General features: G+C 31.2%; 5 protein-coding genes across 7 annotated transcripts; 4 read left to right on the top strand and 1 right to left on the bottom strand.

Moving 5' to 3' along the window:
* Positions 1-156: 156 nt before the first annotated feature.
* Positions 157-3,947, top strand: LOC126874665 (27 kDa hemolymph protein-like). Its single transcript, XM_050636980.1, has 4 exons — positions 157-520; positions 2,254-2,745; positions 2,826-2,994; positions 3,085-3,947. Exons 1-4 carry the CDS (start codon positions 475-477, stop codon positions 3,293-3,295), a joined length of 918 nt encoding a protein of 305 aa, XP_050492937.1. The 5' UTR covers positions 157-474; the 3' UTR covers positions 3,296-3,947.
* A 909-nt stretch (positions 3,948-4,856) lies between these two features.
* Positions 4,857-8,784, top strand: LOC126874656 (interferon-related developmental regulator 2). The gene is made up of 6 exons (XM_050636960.1): positions 4,857-5,149; positions 6,559-7,037; positions 7,099-7,352; positions 7,417-7,660; positions 7,746-7,961; positions 8,057-8,784. Exons 1-6 carry the CDS (start codon positions 5,116-5,118, stop codon positions 8,141-8,143), a joined length of 1,314 nt encoding a protein of 437 aa, XP_050492917.1. The 5' UTR covers positions 4,857-5,115; the 3' UTR covers positions 8,144-8,784.
* Positions 8,776-11,996, bottom strand: LOC126874654 (uncharacterized). Of its 3 annotated transcripts, XM_050636955.1 has the most exons (7): positions 11,793-11,996; positions 10,600-11,327; positions 10,393-10,524; positions 10,161-10,325; positions 9,915-10,079; positions 9,090-9,350; positions 8,776-9,013 (listed from the first exon to the last, which is right to left on the bottom strand). In XM_050636955.1, the coding sequence occupies exons 1-7, from the start codon at positions 11,854-11,856 to the stop codon at positions 8,996-8,998; spliced, it is 1,533 nt and encodes a 510-aa protein (XP_050492912.1). In that variant the 5' UTR covers positions 11,857-11,996; the 3' UTR covers positions 8,776-8,995. The 3 variants fall into 3 exon arrangements, 2 of the variants coding, with proteins under 2 accessions (XP_050492912.1, XP_050492913.1); XM_050636956.1 differs by having other exon boundaries at positions 8,776-9,350; positions 10,402-10,524; XR_007692928.1 differs by lacking the exon at positions 8,776-9,013 and having other exon boundaries at positions 9,347-9,702; positions 9,782-10,079.
* Positions 11,997-12,105: 109 nt separating this feature from the next.
* On the top strand, positions 12,106-13,100 carry LOC126874670 (NADH dehydrogenase [ubiquinone] 1 alpha subcomplex assembly factor 3). Its single transcript, XM_050636987.1, has 3 exons — positions 12,106-12,300; positions 12,394-12,514; positions 12,591-13,100. The coding sequence occupies exons 1-3, from the start codon at positions 12,248-12,250 to the stop codon at positions 12,984-12,986; spliced, it is 570 nt and encodes a 189-aa protein (XP_050492944.1). The 5' UTR covers positions 12,106-12,247; the 3' UTR covers positions 12,987-13,100.
* A 16-nt stretch (positions 13,101-13,116) lies between these two features.
* LOC126874642 (protein RRP5 homolog) lies at positions 13,117-17,915 on the top strand. Its single transcript, XM_050636923.1, has 6 exons — positions 13,117-13,265; positions 13,412-13,474; positions 13,547-14,105; positions 14,183-17,407; positions 17,473-17,638; positions 17,716-17,915. Exons 2-6 carry the CDS (start codon positions 13,412-13,414, stop codon positions 17,876-17,878), a joined length of 4,176 nt encoding a protein of 1,391 aa, XP_050492880.1. The 5' UTR covers positions 13,117-13,265; the 3' UTR covers positions 17,879-17,915.
* The last annotated feature ends 1,671 nt before the right edge of the window (positions 17,916-19,586 follow it).

Below are 19,586 nucleotides of genomic sequence, written 5' to 3'. Positions count from 1 at the left end.
GATTACATTAGGTGATATATATATATGTGCATACATATTCATAGAATCGAATTAAAATTAACACAGAAGCAAAGGTAGTATATGGAGTATATATACATACTATGCATATGAGATTTATATAAGCGGAGCGCGTGCGCTCAACAACTTAGTATCGGAATATTGTTCTCGGGAGTTACTACAGTGTATCTCTGTCCTCCGCTTTCTAAATCACTGTGTCTCGCTCTCTTATCTCTCTTCCTTTCACTAATTTTCCGGACAACGCTGACACATCGGCGTATGCTTCTTATAATAAACAGAACAATTCGAATGCGCTCAAAGTGACACTTGTGATGCGTAACTGAACGTACATTTCTGTCTCGTTATTTCATCATATAAATACTTTTCTCTACTTTTCCGGATAATACATAGTGTTCCGACGTTGGCAAGCATCTCCACACAATCCCTGGTCGAACATATTTTAGCAACAAAATAGAAATGATCAAATACTCTACCACATTAACTGCCATGATATTCCTCTCTGGTAAGTTGCTACATGGAATTTTCTCCTTCCTATTAGTTAGAAATGATTAGATCGTTTTTTTTTTTTGCATCTTTTTCTCTATTTTTTTCATTGACAGAATTCCTAACAATGATTCATGACACGCGATATCTTATAAAAACAAAAAGGAGACTTGCGTGCACGGTCGACCGAGGCGGAAGAAAAAATTTGGCATACGTAAGATGATCGCATGTGCAAAATCATGTTTACGAATGGTTTATTTTTTGTGTGATAAATAATGCCTCTAATAGGAAACGTTGTTTTATGAACAAACACATCAGGATTAAGCGTTACCAATCAAAACGCAGTTGTTTCCGGTTATGTATTATTTGAAAGAACTGGTCATTGTTCTATATCGAACATAGCAAACAGTCAAATCTCGAATCTTGCTTTCGACTTTATGATCAAGAAACGAAAATGACCTTCGTACATACTCGCGTAATCGATAACAATACGGTCATTGGGATTAAATGCAGTTACATCGTATCGAATGCTCGATTTATGGACATAATGTATGATCTCTGTGCAGATGTTTAATAAATAGAGTACCGTACCTCACATAGATATTTACAAAGATAGTATAACGATCATGGGAATCATGTATTGATGGGAAGTAAAGTTAAAGACTGCATTGTTCTCTCCTTGTACCGGACTACTTATCATTATAGTACACGTGTGACGAACGCACAGATTGCACGTTGATTCAATCCATGCACTTTGTACTCTATGAAACTGTTTCAGTTTTTTACAAACAGAATATGCATAGAACACACGAAAACATATTTAACCTGGTACAAAATATATTTTGTATACTTTCCTTATTATTTGAATTCATTTTATCAGAAATTTTACGTTATCGTAACCTATAAATCGATGGTTTACTGTACAACTATTATATGTTCACCTTTTGTAAAACTTGTGTTTTTATAAGCAACGAATAGTTCTTGATTGTTTCTTTATGCTGTATAAAAATTACATTTATATCTACTTTATAAATTTGTTAAAAATGATATTTTTGTTTATTATATTATAGAAATATTTTTAAGGATCCATTTTTGACATTTTATGTTCTTAAAACGGACCTTATAATAGCATAAAAATAAATACAATCCAAAAGGTACTTATTTAGGTATAAAGTGCAATTAAATGTTTTAAATTGTTTTTCTCGAAAACGCTAAAAGTGCACATACAATATTTGCGCTGTATCGAAATGTATTCGTAAAACAACAAGAGTAATTAAATTGATTGTAATCCTCACCGACATAAATACTAAATGGCAAAATAATTTAATTACTTTCGGAGATTACACAGATAAAAAATAGATACTTTGTGATTACAAGTCGAAGCAACAACCAATGCAAAGTCCACATGATATTTACTTCCTTTCTGAACAGGAAATGCTACAAAACAAGATTTTTAATAGCCGCGAAGATAAACGTTTTGGACTTCAACATTTTAAAAAGATAATTAAAAGCTATACACAGCAATAAATGTTTTTTTAATCTAGTTAAAGATTTTATTGGGCTAATCATTAAATGTTTGAACAGAGAATTGTTGGAAATTTACTATTAGTAGAATATTGTATTTTAAAAAAAAGATTTGAATTATTTAAAAAAGGAAAAAAGATTGGCATATAAATTAAAGGTCTATTATAAATTTTCTTATATTTATATAAATCAATATATCAATAATAAATTAATTATTTTTCATTACAGGCTTTCTTGGACATACTATTTCTCAACAAGATGTGCCCAACGTGGAAGAAGTGTTAAACAAAGTTTCCAGTGCCATCAACTTAACCTCATCTAGTGGAATCCCGAATATAAATAATATCAACACATCTGGAATACATGTTCTGGAAGAAGCTACAAATGCTTTCAAACAAAGATGCAAGCAGTATGGGGGAGACGGCGCATTCGAGAATGTTGAGAATGCAAGGGATAAATTCAAACAGTGCCTTGATTCGTTTGTTAACTACACAGCATTGGAGCAAGAAATGGAACAGTACAAGCCTACTGGAGATTTGGATATAGTGTTCAAAAAGTACTGCCAAAAAACTCCCACTCTTAAGCAATGTGTCAGAAATTTTACCACTGCAGTGGAACATTGTGTACAACCACAGGAACGAAAAAATAAAGAACTTGTTCATAATATTACAGATTCTCTCTTAAATTTTGTATGCTACAAAGAAGGAGATCGTATTGCTCGTATGTATTCTTTTGTTGGATCATTTAATATAGGAAACTATTATCTAACCATTGCTAAAAAGCATTTTAATTGCTTACAGTTTTCATATCTGCTAATGGGCCAGAGTGTCTGAAGTCGAAACAACAGGAAATTCAACAGTGTATAAACTCTACGTTGGGAAGTTATATGATTCAACTAGATTCCAACACTGAAACTTTACATTTGTTAGATAATCTTCCACTCCTTGCCCTTGGAAATAAAGAATGCACGTAAGGATCAATGCATTTAAGTATAGTAAATTGATAGTAATGATAAAAAAGGCTACAAATATAAATTACACTTTTTTTATGTATTTGCAGGGACATGTCCAAACTTCAAAGTTGTATTGTAAAAGATCTGGAAGAATGTTCAGATCCAACACCAGCAAATATTGTGGATTCTATATTTAATTTTATTCGAAGAGCAACACCATGTCAGAATATGATGGCACTTGAAAGTGCTGCTTCTAACTTCAAAGTTAATTTACTAGTTACAATAAGTCTAGTATTTGTGTCATTAAGATTTGTATAAAAGATTTAGTTCTAATAGAGTTTATGTACAAAGAAACTACTTTGGGAGATAAAAAGATTTTTTTTCTACAAATATAAATTTTACTATTCAAAATATTAGGTTTTCAATGAATATGTGATACTTTTGAAAGTAAAAGTAACATTCCAATGTATAAAAAAAATAAATTTTTTTATCTTCAAAAACTTTTTTCACTACATTGATTGCAATGTAATAAACAAAATTTGTACTATTCTAATGATTCTGGTACCTCAGAATAGACTGACATATTTGTAAGTGTCCATCTGAATATACAAACAAATGTTAAATATAAGTTATAACTACAGTAGAATCTAGATCTTTCTTCACTTTTGCTACACTTGGAATATATTCAATTTTGTACCATAGTAATGTAATCAACTAAATTCATATAGACTTGTAATATAACTACTATGAATTATATGCAATAATAAGCCTCATATAATTGTAATCATTTACCTCTAATTTATTGTAGTGTACATTGTATCTCTTTACGTGATATTTAAGGTTAAAACATGTGTATATTCATTTCTTCATTGTATATATTCCTATGTTATTGTTACAATGATAATGTATCATTGTGAAGCGCCTTTTTATATTCGAAAATATAAAATAATATACAATTTTTCTTATGTAATACAGATCTTTTTACAATAGTACAAATTTATATGTTCAATAATGATATTCATACCTTGTGATGTCCTATTGATTTTTATATCTCAATGCAGTATAGATTGATGTCTATGGTGCTATAACATGTAAGCACTAACGGCATTGTTATAACAAAGTACAATGTCTTGTAAACATATTTATGCAATCATCATTGAAAACTTTTCATGTATGCTATGTTTATTATATAAAATGATTTGAAATTATATTAGAACTATAATGAGATGACAATTATATTGGCAAAATTTTAACCTAATCTAAGATATAGAAGTTGCAAGATACTTATTGCAAACTTATATTTAACAAAAAATGAGTGTAAGTATGAATAATCACTTTATGCATGCAATAACTATCAAAAATGGTCCCACTGAATACTGAAACTTATTAACATTATAAATGATTAGTTGTTCAAATATTTATGTAAAATATATACTTGTACTAAATATCTTGTAAGTTATTTACACGCTTTCAGAATCGTTAAAAATTTTACCAATATAATCATAATATTTGGATTTTATTATAGATTAACAAAACTTCAAAATATTTCGTATAACAGATATAATATGTTCATAAAAGATGTTGACAGGTATACAGGTCTTTTGCGAATCATTGTATTTCTATTTGTATCATGCATGCATGCATTCAAAAGTTCATATGAACATTCCTCGAAATACGATACATGCGTTTCATATTATCACGCGCGAAACGCTCGAATAAAATGAGAATATCTTCTATTGAAACTGGCAGTATCACATGCGCGATGGCTCAATTGATGCAAGTTGATTGGTCTTATTCCCCTGGTTCAATCAAATCGACCCGCTCATTGGCAAGCACGTGACTTTTATAGAAATATGTACCACATGCGCAATCAGTGTTTTGCGCACATTCGCCTACGTTCGGGTAGATTCGTAGCGCAGGTCGTGAAAGACAGTGCACTTGAGAAAGCCCATCGCAGGCTGTCTCGACGTGTATGTTTTGAACAATTCGCAACATGTTAATGAGTTTTTACCAGATTTTAATTAAAAATTCATGCAGTGTGTTCAGTATACGAAAGAAAATTAATAGTGCAAGACATTTACCCTCTTGATTAAGTATTTCTGTTAGTATCAATTGTGCTATAAGGAAAGTGAAGGACGATGCCAGGCAAAGGAGGTAGAAGACGAAAATCCGGTGAGGAAAAGCTGCTTTTCATTTTTCATTTCATTTCCCTGCTGATTTACGAATGCAAAATGATCATTTTAAAATATCTTCAAGGCCAGGCATCGACCAAAAGAGTTTCGATTAACTTCGCGTTAAACATTCTTTATTAAATTATCAGCATTTTCCTGGAATGACTCATCAAGCATTGGAAATGTTATTTATTTCGCCTTACGTCACGTGCTAGATGGTCAGCTATTCCGATTATTTCAACGATATCATAAATAAAGTCACAAAATGATGTCGTGGCTGAAAAAATTGCATATCGATCTATGAAATTTCTGGCGATATGTTCGAGTTGAAGTAACGTCGTGACATTACCACCTATCCCCATGTGACTTTCATGCTTTTCGCACATGGGTTTGGGTTAAAGACAGAAGGAAAATTCTTATGTTCGAAATATTAAGAACTAACGATACCAATCGCTACATTATTCGTATTGCATAACGAGATATAGAAAATAATGCGGAAATGCTTGTTCTGTAAATATTAAATTTTTCTTTGAATCGCAAAATGTTTAATAAAAAAAGAGACATGTTTCGTATGTTACAGAAGCTTACACGAAAGTTTAGGTAGATGAATCATGCTTTTCAAAACAACCGATGCTTTTTTCGCATGTGTACTAAATTTAGATCGTCATACGTAGTATTCGATCCAATATTATTTATCATTTACAGATTATTATGGTAAACTTATCATTTCCTTGATGCGAGTTTGAGCTGCGTAAATGTTACTTTTGCGTTTCATTTTACAAATAATAACGTTTATACTTTAAGAATGTTGATTATTTTTATGCACATTAAAAATTAAAAGATTATAGTGAGCTAAATCATACAATTTAATTCTACGTGATTTGATACAAGTAATTATTTATACAAATCATACATATCATGCAATTATCAGTATGCGTCATAAACATTTGAAAAGTTGCATTCATTAGAATTGCAAATATTTATAATGAATGTGTAACACTTATATCACACAATGTGTTGTAGTAATTTTCTGGTTTATACTAAGTTATACAGCTGTTTTTTGAATGATTTTTTGTGGAATTATAATTTTATATAGATTGACTAAATTTTTATCTAGACAGTCACATGTGGTACAATTATTTTAGATAGCAACAGCTAACAGCTGTTCAGACTTCACATTATGTAATATGATATTTGCTTTTAATATCTGCTATATTTGACTACTATTATCTACATAAATTAAACACAGATATTGATCATTCATCATTTATGTTATTGATAATTTTATCCTTTATCTCCTTTCAATGTATTATTTTATATAATAAAAATAGAAACAATCTTGTTTCCCTTCTTACAATATTTTTTATTTATTAAATATTGCCTGTAACAAGAAAATCACTTTGCCTATAGGTCATGCTGGAAAAAAAGCTGAGCTAACATCTGATGAAGATTCGATTAATAATGATGCATGCAGTATATCCAGTAGTCAATCTGACAATCGCAGCATGTTAGATGATATGAATGATAATGAGGTTGATGAATTCGTGCAGCAAGAAGCATTCGAAGAGAAATTAAAGGAAGCGATTGACGGTTTAACACAGAAGAGTGCAAAGGGCAGAACAATTTGCTTCAAAGGAATGGAAAAAATCTTTGCCATCAAGTACATTCCAGATTTTGTAGAGGATAGGAAAATGACCATCACAGATTCAGTGGAGCGGGGTTTGAAAAAGGGCCGTGGCGAAGAACAATCTACAGCAGCCAGGTTAAGTACCTTGCTTTGTGTTCAACTGGGAGCTTTCGAAAGCGCAGAAGTAGTCTGTCGTGATTTGAAAAGTACTTTGACTCTTATCGTCAGCGACACCACGGCTTCCACACAAGCACGTTCAGAGGTAAAACAAAACAAGAAACAGTTCGATTTACATGCGAATAATAAATTATCTACTTTTACAGTGTTGTTGGGCTCTAAGCATGAATCAATTCTTATCGGGCAATGACGCTACCGCCACTATGGAAATTGTGCAATTACTGTCTACTATCTTTTCTGGTTCTTACCTAAAAGGGAATGGTGCTATAGCGACTATATCTGTGGAGGTTGCAGCGTTACATTCTGCGGCTATATCAGCGTGGACACTTCTTTTAACAGTAATGCCTCCAGCTGATATATATAATTTGCTTGCGAGCAATAGAACCAATAGTTACATGCCGTAAGTATCTTCAAACGGGCTAAAAAGTTGCGTGAAATAATAAAATTAACCATTTTTATTAAAGGTCCCTGAATAGATTATGCGAGTTACTAGAATCACCGCATTTGGACGTAAGATTGTCGGCTGGCGAGGCCCTAGCTGTAATATTCGAACTGGGTCGCGATTTCTCTTGTGATTACGAGCAAGATTGGTCGTTAGATCTAATTGAGGTGTTAAAAGAGCTGGCTACGGATTCGAACAAGTACAGAGCAAAAAAAGATCGCAAGCAACAGAGAGCTAATTTCAGAGACATACTTCGTTACATAGACGTGCGTTTCACAATAACAATATTGAAATATCGTACGCAATCACCGTATACTGTATTATTGACGACACATCTATGATTTTTATTAGGAAGACATTGTACCAGAAATGCATGTAAAATTTGGTCAAGAAATTCTGTATTTAGAAGGATGGTGTGCACGAACTCAGTACAACGCATGCTGTAGATTGCTTGGTCCAGGTATAAATATTCATCTTGCAGAAAATCAACTTCTGCGCGAAATCTTTCATCTTGGTAACAAAGTTTTACCGATACCATTAAATCAGAAAACGAGTAAATTAGAAAGAGTAAGTTTGTTAAGTTTAATTCCAAGAGATTAATTATCATTAACTTTAAAGAAACAAAATAATTAATTGAGTGAATTTTATTATATTTCATTTAGACATTGATGAATGCTGCTGCATTTAAGGCACGTACTATTCAACGTAATAAAAATCGGGACAAACGATCGGCAGCCTTGGCACCGTGATTCTTCAACTTTCTGCTTTTATACGCTAGATAATTTTTTTTCAAATAAGAAACACGATTAAATTTTTTATTTATTATAACCATTCTATAAGGACATAAGAAAACTTATTGCATACTATTCTCCACGATAATCTATTTTAAATTGTAAATAGAAATGAACAAAAAAACTGTTATACTTCAAAATTTCGTTTAAATTGGGTAGATAGAAAATTTGTTTTAACTTGTTCTTAATTACAGTCGAATGTTGTTTAATACTATTTCAATTCTGTATATACAATATTAAAATATGTACATGCTACAAAACTGCTTAGTATCTATTATACTTGTTTTTCTCTATTGAATTTAATGATTATTATTATGTTAGTATAATTTTGTGAAATTGCGGTATAAAAATAATTTTTTTCTAATTTTAATGCTTGAATTATTATCGATTGTTTTAACTTCTGTAATATTTAGAATGTACACAAAATTATACGCTAAATGTTTGTATTAGATGTAACTATTTAAATAAGTTATGTTATTAAGAATCGATATATACAAATATATGAATTGGCATTGTACATAATTACATAAGTTATAAAATGTAGGATAGGAATACTTCATTATATATTATATGATAAAATAAAGTGGAGATACTTGCAATTACTGTCATTTTATTATTTTACATATTCGATTATTGTACAGATCTGTGTACATAACAATCCCCCTCAATCATCTTGATATATGTAGTAAATCTCTTATCTACATCATCACAGTTATGTCAGAAAGTATAAATACATTAGACGAATTGTATGTAATACATAAACTATCCAAATGGTATTTTTCACACACATATTACTTTATAAAAGTGTAATTACTGCATAATCGCAATCTGTTTTATATAAAACACTTTTTGTAGGAATTTTTCCTTTTTTTCTTTTATGAGAACATCATAAATATAATTTTACCATTTGATCTCTAAATTCTCTTTCAGTTAGCATATGCCACCTGTAGTTTAATATTCTAGATACCTCTTTTTCCGTACTTTCATAGCTACGACTATTTTCTTTAATCCACTGATAATGTTCTGGTGACCAATTCATAATTTTTAACCAATCCCCGTCGCATTTCTTTAGGGTTGAATATCTCCGGACGTACAAGCAACGCAAGTTCTTTGCTGTAGACACGATTTCTAATATCGTGGCGGTTGAAATTTTATCTCGAATCATCTGCAGAAAAACATTTATTAAATATACAAGTCTGTTGAATTATGAATTCAAATTACTCAAAATCTTTTTTATGAGTTAGTTATTTGAAAGACAATTTGACAAATGTATTAGCTGAATACTAAGGAAACCAATCCGTGGATTAACGTAATCGTATGAAGTATTATTCGTTCAATAACCAAAAGCCCAGGCAAGTTATCAAATGTGTCATGGTAAAATGTTTGCCTCCCACTGATTGGCTTCCAAGTCATTGATACAGTAATCGATCTGAATTTAAATCTGTTGCCTTGTGTACTATTGACAAATCATTGATATATTGCCACACAACATATGTATATAAATAGATCCATAGAAGCTGTAAAAGATGTTTTTCATATTTTCAATGTGTTTCTTTAAATTCCATTATATATGCAATCTAGTTAGATAAAACTTACACAAATAGAGATAAAGCCTTTCGTATAACAAAAATTCGAATGCATGCTATCACATTAAGAGTTAGAGTCATAGAGTCTGATTTTAAGAAAATCACGATATACATCAGAAATTCGTTCAAACACAAAGTGATACCAGTGTATGAAGGTTCGGACACATTTTGCAAAATTGTACTATTGCTTCATCCAATCTTTGTGAAAAATTTCTAGGCGCAAAATATCTGGTTAGACCTTTGAATGCATACACCCTTATTGTCGATTCGAAAAACGTTCCGTGATTAAGAATAGTTGAAGTTGAAATCTGAAATTTTTAATCTATGTAATTAATCTTTGGATTATTAAATTTAACAAATATACGCAAATAATCACAAAATATACTAACCTGTGTATTTGGAGTATTTAAAACTATACTGTGACATGGAATACTTCCATGTTCTAACAAATCAATAGGCAAAAGTATATCCGTAGGTTTATAACTTTCCACTTCAAAATGTACTCTAATGTGTGGATTGTTTTTTCTCATTTTTATCCAAGCTTTTCTTGTAGGCTAAATCAATAAAGATCAATTAAATTATTGTATTTGGAACCATGCACTTTATAAAATTAATATTCACAATTATTACCAATCTCATTGTGGTATCTTTCTGGCTATAGCGATTTTGAAGGATATGAAGATGTTGTAATTTAGTATAACCAATTAAATCTATCACATCCTCATGGAGGTTTTGTGGACTAATGACTAATACCTTTGCATAAAACAAATATTTTAAGCTAAATAATGCATATGAATTGTGTTATATTTTTACCTTGAATGAACTTACATTTAAATTAATAAATACCCCTACATGTAGAAGGGGGCAATAATACCTTGTGGTATTGATTAGAATCAGCTTCGTCAATGTTTGCGTACAATTAGCACAGATATCATCCATTAAATGTAAAGCTTCTTTGGTATCTAACATAAGATCTATCAACTCTAAGCATCTCAAATTACGTAAATTACGCATTAACCTTTTCAATGCTTCTAGTAATTTTCCACCAGTACCAAAAAGTCTAATACTATCAGGATCATCTCTATTTGCCATGTTACAAGGAAATGTAAACTTAAGTCGTCGAATGTGAGTACCGACTCCTGCCACTGATGTATTATCTGACCCTTGTCTCTCAGTATACCAAGATATCATGTTCATGAATTCATAAAGATTATAGAAATTCAACATAGGGTCAAAAACTAGAGATCTGAAATTCCTGCCAACTTTATTCAAACATGCAGAAGCTCTCATATGATCTAACACATATTGCCAACCACTATGATAGTTAAATTTGCCTCTAGTAAGTGTATTATCCTCCAATGTAAAGGTAGACCATACCCTTGGCAATTTAAAGGCACGATACCATGACCTACATACCAAAGATGCATAGTACCTTTCGCGAATAGTTAAGTAAGAAAAAATTTCCTCTAGAAGTATATCAGGCGTTTGATCCCAGCAGCTGTATACTTTATTTTCTCTATCATCTTCAATGTCGTCTTCAATGTCTATGTACAACGCTATAAAATTAATAAACATTTAATTTTTATGACAAAATAAAGATTATAACTAACTATGCGATAGGAGCTACTTTAAATTTCCTTAATATCAGATTTATCAGAATGATTAAAATTCTTCAGACATAATTTTTTACAGAAATTTTATAGATCTACAACAGTATATTTTTGGAAATTTGCATTTTTTATGAAGTATTATGGAAATAAAGAATATACGGATGAAGCTTCGCATTATACGTATTTTCTTTTTGATTTTTCAAATACAAGTTTTTTACTTTGATCATCGGTAATTCTAATGTTCAAAATGTACGAAGTGCATACGACATATAATAATACGGTTAATAATTTTGTAAATAGATTAAAAACATAATTATAACGCAATGATTCTATGGTAGTACGTAATTATTTACGTTTCATTTTGCCTTTTGACATTTATCATTCAATAACCTGCCGCGTTTTAAGTCTTACCTCGATCTTCTTCGTCAAATTTCCAGCAGCCCTTGCTCATTTTCACTGTCGAATCGTTATCCATATCGTGTCAAAATAAGTTGATTATTTCTCTCTGATAAACTATTTTCCATACAATATTTCTAAAAATACACGAAAATTGGAAGGGGACGTTGTGGTCGATCGAACATCTCCATGATCGAGTTTAAGATAGGATATTGTTAGGTTTTATTCACTATTCTGAACACTATATTTTTGTACCGGTAAAAGTTTTTGATACTATTTGAATCGACCAATCAAACGATATCGATGATAGTCATAGACTATCGAGAAGATAGAATGGTTATAATTATTCCGAGACTTCGAGTCATATGTTCAGATGAACACAGTACCAGAAAGATAATTTCCTTACTGATTGACATTGTTTATTTCACAAAATAAGCAAGTAATTATTAAATATTAATTAGATTATTATAATGGTTTTGACCAAAACTTTTCCTATCTTAAAGCGATTATTACAAAATACCAAGTAAGTACTAAATTATGTTTTTCACTCTTTAAAAATCTTGCAGGGAAAAAGAATGTGTAGTTTACTTGATTTTCAAATAATTCTTTTTTACAGACAATTCCATACTTCAAGAACTAGCAAAGAATATGACGGACCTGGTAAAACAACAATCGATATCATTAATAATCAAAATATTCCTGAAACACGCAGATTTTTAATAAACAAATGTTTACCGGTATAAAACAATTTTGTAGCTCTTATAAGACTACTTGATAAAGTTGTATACTTTTAAGTATAAATTACTTTTGTAGATAGGATTTAAATTAAACGATGATTCATTACTATTGGGTCCTATTGTAATTTTTGATGGAATGATTCTGTCTTGGAATATTGGTTCTGCGAAGGACATAAATGAAGCAACTTTATCTTTATTCACTATTGTACATCCAGAACTAGATCTCATAGTTTTAGGTCTTGAAACTAATTATGAATATAACAGAGTTCTAGAAATAAAAAAGGTATTACTGAAATATAATATTAGATCTGAAATACTTCCGGTAAGACAAGCCTGTGGAGTATACAATTTTCTCGTAAGTGATGGAAGATACATCGCAGCAGGTTTAATACCTCCATTACCTGACAAATCTAACCTATATTGTGAATTACAGCGACTACCGACTAAAAAGCGTGAACTTATAGATAAATAATTAAATAGCACTATGTATATATATATTAGTAATATAATATTTATAGGATAATTTCTATATCTATATATTAATGTGTTGCGATATTAAGTGTGAAATAAAATTTTATTAATCATATGTACGAATTCATTTTGTATTATGAATAGAGGAAAGTTCTGTTACGGGTTATGTTGCTAACATAACCTGTAAATATCAAACGCGATAGAGACTGCCACAACGACTCACACGTGTGTGAATGTAATATCTTTTTCGCAAAAAGATAATTATTTAACACTGAAAAAGGTAAAATTTCAAGAAGATAAATCGTTAAATTTGACATATTATTATCTTCAATAATACTTTAACTCTGTACTTTATAGTTATACTTTTTTACAGTTTTTGTAAATTTTCTTTTTATAATGTAATAGTAACATAATTATTTTTCATAGATGAAGTTGAAAAGCTTTCCAAGAGGTGGAAAAGAAGTACAAAAAAGAAAACCATCGGATTTGGTAAATTTATTACATATATCCATCATATTTTAATATCTTAAAATTACTTATTCAATATTTATATGTTAATAGTTATTTGACAAATATGAGAAAATTGGTAAAAGGAATTGTGAGAAACAGAGAGCAAAGAAACAAGACAAAGGAGAACCAAATTTTATTCCCAATACTGCAGAACGATTATCATATGCAACAATATCTGAAGGATTAGTGGTATTAGGATGTATTTCTGAAGTGACAAACTATGATTTGCTGATATCTTTGCCAGGTGGCTTAGTAGGTCGTGCTCAAATTACAGATATCAGTGAATGTTACACAAATTTGTTGCAAAGTTTGGTCAAATCACAAGATTCTCAGACAAACGAATTGAAGTCCCTTCCTGAGTTATATACCTATGGAGATTATGTCGTATGTTATGTAAAAGCTATACAACCGCAAGAGACGTGGCAAATTTCGATATCTCTTGAGCCCAGTCTGATAAATCAAAGTTTAGATGTTACTTATTTAGATAGTGGCTCAAAAATAGTATGTACTATTAGTAGTATAGAAGATCATGGTTATGTGGTAGATACAGGTTTAATAAACGTAAGAGCGTTTATTTCTACTAAGGAAAGTGGCAATAAAAAATGTTTGTGTAAGTAAATTTAAATAGTATAATAGTATATAGTTTATAAAAAAAATTACCAGTTATTACTACGAAGTCTTATGTAGTTCCAGGTAAACAGCTTCTATGCTATGTTAAAGAAGTTAAAACTAATGAGAATACATCAACGATTATATTAACTTTGAAACAGAAGCTTGTTAAAGCTATTTGTGAAACAGAAATTAAATCATTGGACAGCTTGATGCCAGGCACAAAATTTAATCTTTCTATAAAGAAAGTTTTATCTAATGGCTTATGTGTTTCATTAGATGAAAACAATATAGGATTCATAAATCAAACATATTTAGATGAGCCCTTATCTAAATACTCAAATAATCTGAATATTACTGGGACATTATTATATATTTTGCCGACCATCAAATTTGCATACTTCAGCTCGACGATAGATAAAAATAGAGACAATACTATTAAGCCTGGAGATGTTGTAAAAGAAGCTACTGTTCTATTCAGAGAATCTGGTGGAATAGTACTACAATTAGCTAAGAGTGGAATACGGGGATTCGTTTCCTTTAAAAGAACAAGTGTTGAATATGATACAATCATTGAAAAATTTGCACCTGGTACCACACATAAATGCAGAATATTATCATACAGCTGGTTAGATGGAATTTATATCTGTACCATGCAACGTTCACTGTTGGAACAGAAGTATTTTTCATTGTCTGATTTTAAACCTGGCGATGTGATAAATGTAAAGATCACAAATATTGATAAAGTGAATGGTTTCATTAATATACAACATGGTAAATTTAATGGGCAAATTGCACCAGATCATATATCTGACGAGGGCTTAAGTGCCTTAAAAAAGCTGAAAGTCGACGAAGAAGTAGAAGCAAGAGTCTTGTCCGTTCATATAGACCGAAAAAAAATATATCTCACTTTGAAAAGATCTTTAATAACGAGTGACTTGCCTATTTTAGCAAACATACAAGACGCGAAAATTGACGCAAAACACCACGCAACTATCATTCAAATACATAAGCGTGGAATATTGGTAAAGTTTTTCGGGGATGTTAAAGGTTGGATTCCACATTTTGCTCTTGACACGCTAACATCTAACGTAAATTGGAACTATTCGATTGGACAAACAATTTCGGTAAAAATTCAAACAGTGAACACAGATTCGGGAGAAATAACTCTAAATGTGGCTAATCAGGACATACAAGTTGAAAAAGCAACATTCGATATTGGTGAAGAAGTAGAAGGCACAATAATAGAATCATCCACTCAGGGATTATATTTAAGAATCAGTAGAAATGAAGGACAAACTGTTAGTACAGGATTTTTACCAGCTGGTCACATGTCACCTTGTATGGAGATAGCAGCTCTACTAGCATCAAAATATGTTCCTGGTGATACACTTTCAGCTCTTGTATTTGCTACAGTACCTAATCTAATTTTAACTAGGACTTTTGTAACTCAAGGAAGATACAGGAATTTTGAAAAACTGAAAATAGGAGACTGTATACCTTGTACGATCAAAGATATGGAGCCAGATGGTATAAGACTAATTTTACCAGTTGCAGAATGTACGCCATTTGGATATGTGTCCTATAGTAACGTTAGTAATTTTAATTTACTGCACACAAACCAAATTTTAATGGCAAAAATATTTTCTATTAACAAGAAAGAACAACAATTAGGACTAACATTGTCGCTAAAGAAAATATACGATGATCTATCTGATCCTAAAAGTAGAATGGTGGCAGCATTGGATACATTAATCCTGTATTTTAATAAATTAGTAGAACTTTCAAGGAATTCATACTACAAAAACAGACCAATTGCATCTGTAAAATTAGGGCAGAGAGTTACTGGAACGATTGAAAAAATTACAGCTGATGGTTTGGTTGTTCAATTGCAGAATAACTTGCTCGGTATAGTGTCTAAGGATCATTACTCTGAGAATAAAAAAATAGGGGACAAAATTTCTGGAACGATTATATGGAAAAATTACGTACACGAGCTTGTCGAATTGACCACGTTATCGTCAATAATGCATAAAATAAGTGCCAAACAAAATAAGCAAATACAATTCCCTGATGGCAAATTGCTACGTGGTAGAATCTTAATGGTGACAAATTGGTTTATCTTGATATTCCTTCAAGGTATTGGTAAAGGAACTTTAGCTGCGATACCTGTACGTCGTCACATAAATGATTTACAGCCAGATCTAACACCTTATACCATTCATTCTAAAATTAAATGTTACGCCTTATTAAATTCCAAAGAATCCGATATTATGCCTCTCTGCATCATAAAATCTGCATTTGAGAAGAAGTATTGTGTGAGAGAGAAATCAGGTGATAATAATAACTTAAAAAGAAAGAAACAAAATCAAGAGAATGTGGTACTCACCAAAAAAATAAAAATTGAAAAATTACAGGAAGTACCAAAGATGGAAAACAAAGGGAAACGAAACAGAGAAAAACCAGAGAATGATTTAGAAAAGGAATATTCAAAGACAATCTGTGATGAACAAATAGGAGAAGAAAAGATTAAATTGGAAGATACCAAACCTTCCAAAAAAAATTTGAGAGACACACTTAAAAATGTTAATAATGATAAGGATAACGAGCAGAGGCCAAGGACATCTGCGTGTGGATTTTTCTGGGATAGCAACCCTGATTTGACTCTCCTTCAGGATAAAGAGTCATCTAGTGATAGTGAAGATGAAATAGAGGAAAAACCAAAGCTGAAAAATAAGAAATTAAGCGCCGCTGAACGTCGAGAACAAGAAAGACAGAAGGAACGTGAAATTCGTCAAAGAGAGGAAGCGCTCGCCAATAACCTGTTACCAAATTCTGTAGATCAGTTCGATAGATTAGTTTTAGCTAGTCCAGACAGTTCAATAATATGGTTACAGTATATGGCATACCATTTACAGACGACAGAAATCGAGAAAGCAAGAGCAGTTGCGAGACGAGCGGTGAAAACGATTAATTTCAGGGAAGAGAATGAAAAATTAAACGTTTGGAATGCTTGGTTGAATTTAGAGTCTAAATACGGAATTCCTGAATCATTGAATGATGTTTTTCAAGAGGCAGTAAGGTCTAACGATTCACTAAAAATATACAATCACATGTTGACTGTTCATGTCGAGGCTGGCAGGCAGATCGAACTAGAGAAAACAATTAATACCATGATCGGAAAGTTTAAACATATTCCCGAAGTATGGTTTAATTGTGGAGAAGCTTTGGTAAAAATGGGTTTGAAGGACAAATCAAGGCATATTATGCAGAGAGCATTGCAATCTTTGCCAGCATCTGAACGTATGTATACAATAGAAATAAAATGTTATAAAGAATAAAATACTAATATAATATAAATTTTACAGATGTAAATCTAATGGCAAGGTTTGCGATTATGGAGAACAAATTTGGGGATAAAGAGAGAGCACAAACTCTGTTTGAGCAAATTCTAAGTTCCTATCCGAAACGGGTGGATATATGGTCCTGTTATGTTGATTCTTTGGTTAAATCTAATGATATTGATATAGCAAGGTAAACATATTGTTTCAACTATATTTTGTCTGTTTAATTTCATAGAGAATTTACTTTATAATAATTTGTATTTACAGGAAAGTTCTAGAGAGAGCAGTTCTTCAGGTATTACCACCTAGAAAGATGAAAATCCTGTATAAAAAGTTTATCAATTTGGAAGAACAGCATGGTACTCAGGAAGACGTGATTCGTGTTCAACAAATGGCTGTAGAATATGTAGAGAAGCAGTGTACAAGATGATAAAAAATAATTAAACATTTTGACAAGTATTTTATTACATCATGTGAGCAAAACCTTAATTACACAATACCTAAAAAAGTCCAGTTATGTAAAGTTTTCTACCACATATGCAAAGTACTATTAATATTGATACATATAAAAATGAAAAAAGTAACATAAATTGACATATTTATAATTTCTCTGATTTCGTAATGACAAAACCAGGAATATGTCTAATCAAGAGAAAAAATAAAGGATAAATATATGATTTCAATCAAAAGTTTTTTAGCACGTTAGGGACGCAACTACTCCACTGTACAGCAGTAGTTTTAGCTGACCGATTGTTACAACCACGTCCGCACTATTGACTTCAGGTCTCGGCGACATTTAAATTATGTCTGAAATTGTACTAATTGGTTTTGTAGGTACCCAGGTAGATATCCTTATCCAAGAAGTCTTCATTTTTGTACTTCCCGTTCGTGATTGTTACGTTTTACGTCTATCTTCTTAAGCATCTTTGTTGAGGTAATTCATGCTGCATCCTGAAGACAGTAAATTCATATTGTTTCGACTTGAGATTTCTATCTGATTCATTTGTGAGGCTCTGTATGAAGTGTATGTCGATCAGTTTGAAGAAAGACACGATTTGAATTTTTGGATGAACTACAAATTTTTAATAGCTAATAGCCAAAACTGAGAAGCTAAATCAAAAACCGCGCGGTCAGCGTCTACTTCTTCGACCGTTGGGTCTTCGTGGCGCTTCTGACACTGGTGAAATGTAGCCATAGACTATGGACATAGAAATATGGATTATATTCGTGATTTGTGATGTAGTCGCACGTGGGTTGCTTCATTGCCTGTTGCCCCGGTTTAGATAGTTCCCCCAGCTGGTTTAGGATCTGTTGCCTGCGGCCTGCGAAGCAGAAAAATCAGAGAGCGATATGTCTCATTAAGTTCCTCAGAATAAAATATTATGCCTATTTGCATGGTAAGGTTTGCATTCGAAAAGAAATACCCTGTATAAGACAAGTTGTGCGATAATAATAACTTGAAAAGAGTTGATATTTTTAATTTCATAGAGTGCTTATTTCATAAATGAATTTGTAGGAAAGTCCTGGAGAAAGCACTTGTTTAAACATTACTATGTAAAAGGATGAGGATCTCGTTCAAAATGTATATCTAGTTTGAAGAATAGTATGGTACTTAGAAAGGTCTGGTTTGTGTTCAGCAAATATTTATAGAATATGAAGAGAAGCAGTGTAACAAAGATAAAATATTTTGACACATATTTCATTACAGGATGTCAGCAAAAACATAATTACACAATATCTAAGAATATTTCGAAAGTTTACTTCTATTTTATTTCTACATATGCAAAAACATACTGTTGACATTGATATATACAGTGGCTTGCTAAATTATTTACATTTGTCACAGAAAACTTTTATATTCACATTGTGTGTTGTATATAAAACATTTTAAAATTTTGTTAGTATTATAATGAGATTGCCCTATTTATATTGGCAATTTGAAAAAATATATAAAAGTTTCAGGATATTTAATGTAAACTTATATTTAGTATAAAATTAATATACAGTATGTATAGTCACCTTAAGCGTATAATGTATTATATTAAAAATGGTCCCACTGAATACCAAGACTTACTAATGTTATGAATGATTGCTTATTTAAATATTTTTATAATCTCTGCAAAATATATGTACATGTA

The sequence above is a fragment of the Bombus huntii genome, chromosome 16, assembly GCF_024542735.1.
Source record: "Bombus huntii isolate Logan2020A chromosome 16, iyBomHunt1.1, whole genome shotgun sequence".
Classification (NCBI taxonomy): domain Eukaryota; kingdom Metazoa; phylum Arthropoda; class Insecta; order Hymenoptera; family Apidae; genus Bombus; species Bombus huntii.
Note: the sequence above shows the minus strand (reverse complement) of the source record. Positions and strands in the feature narration are given on the sequence as shown.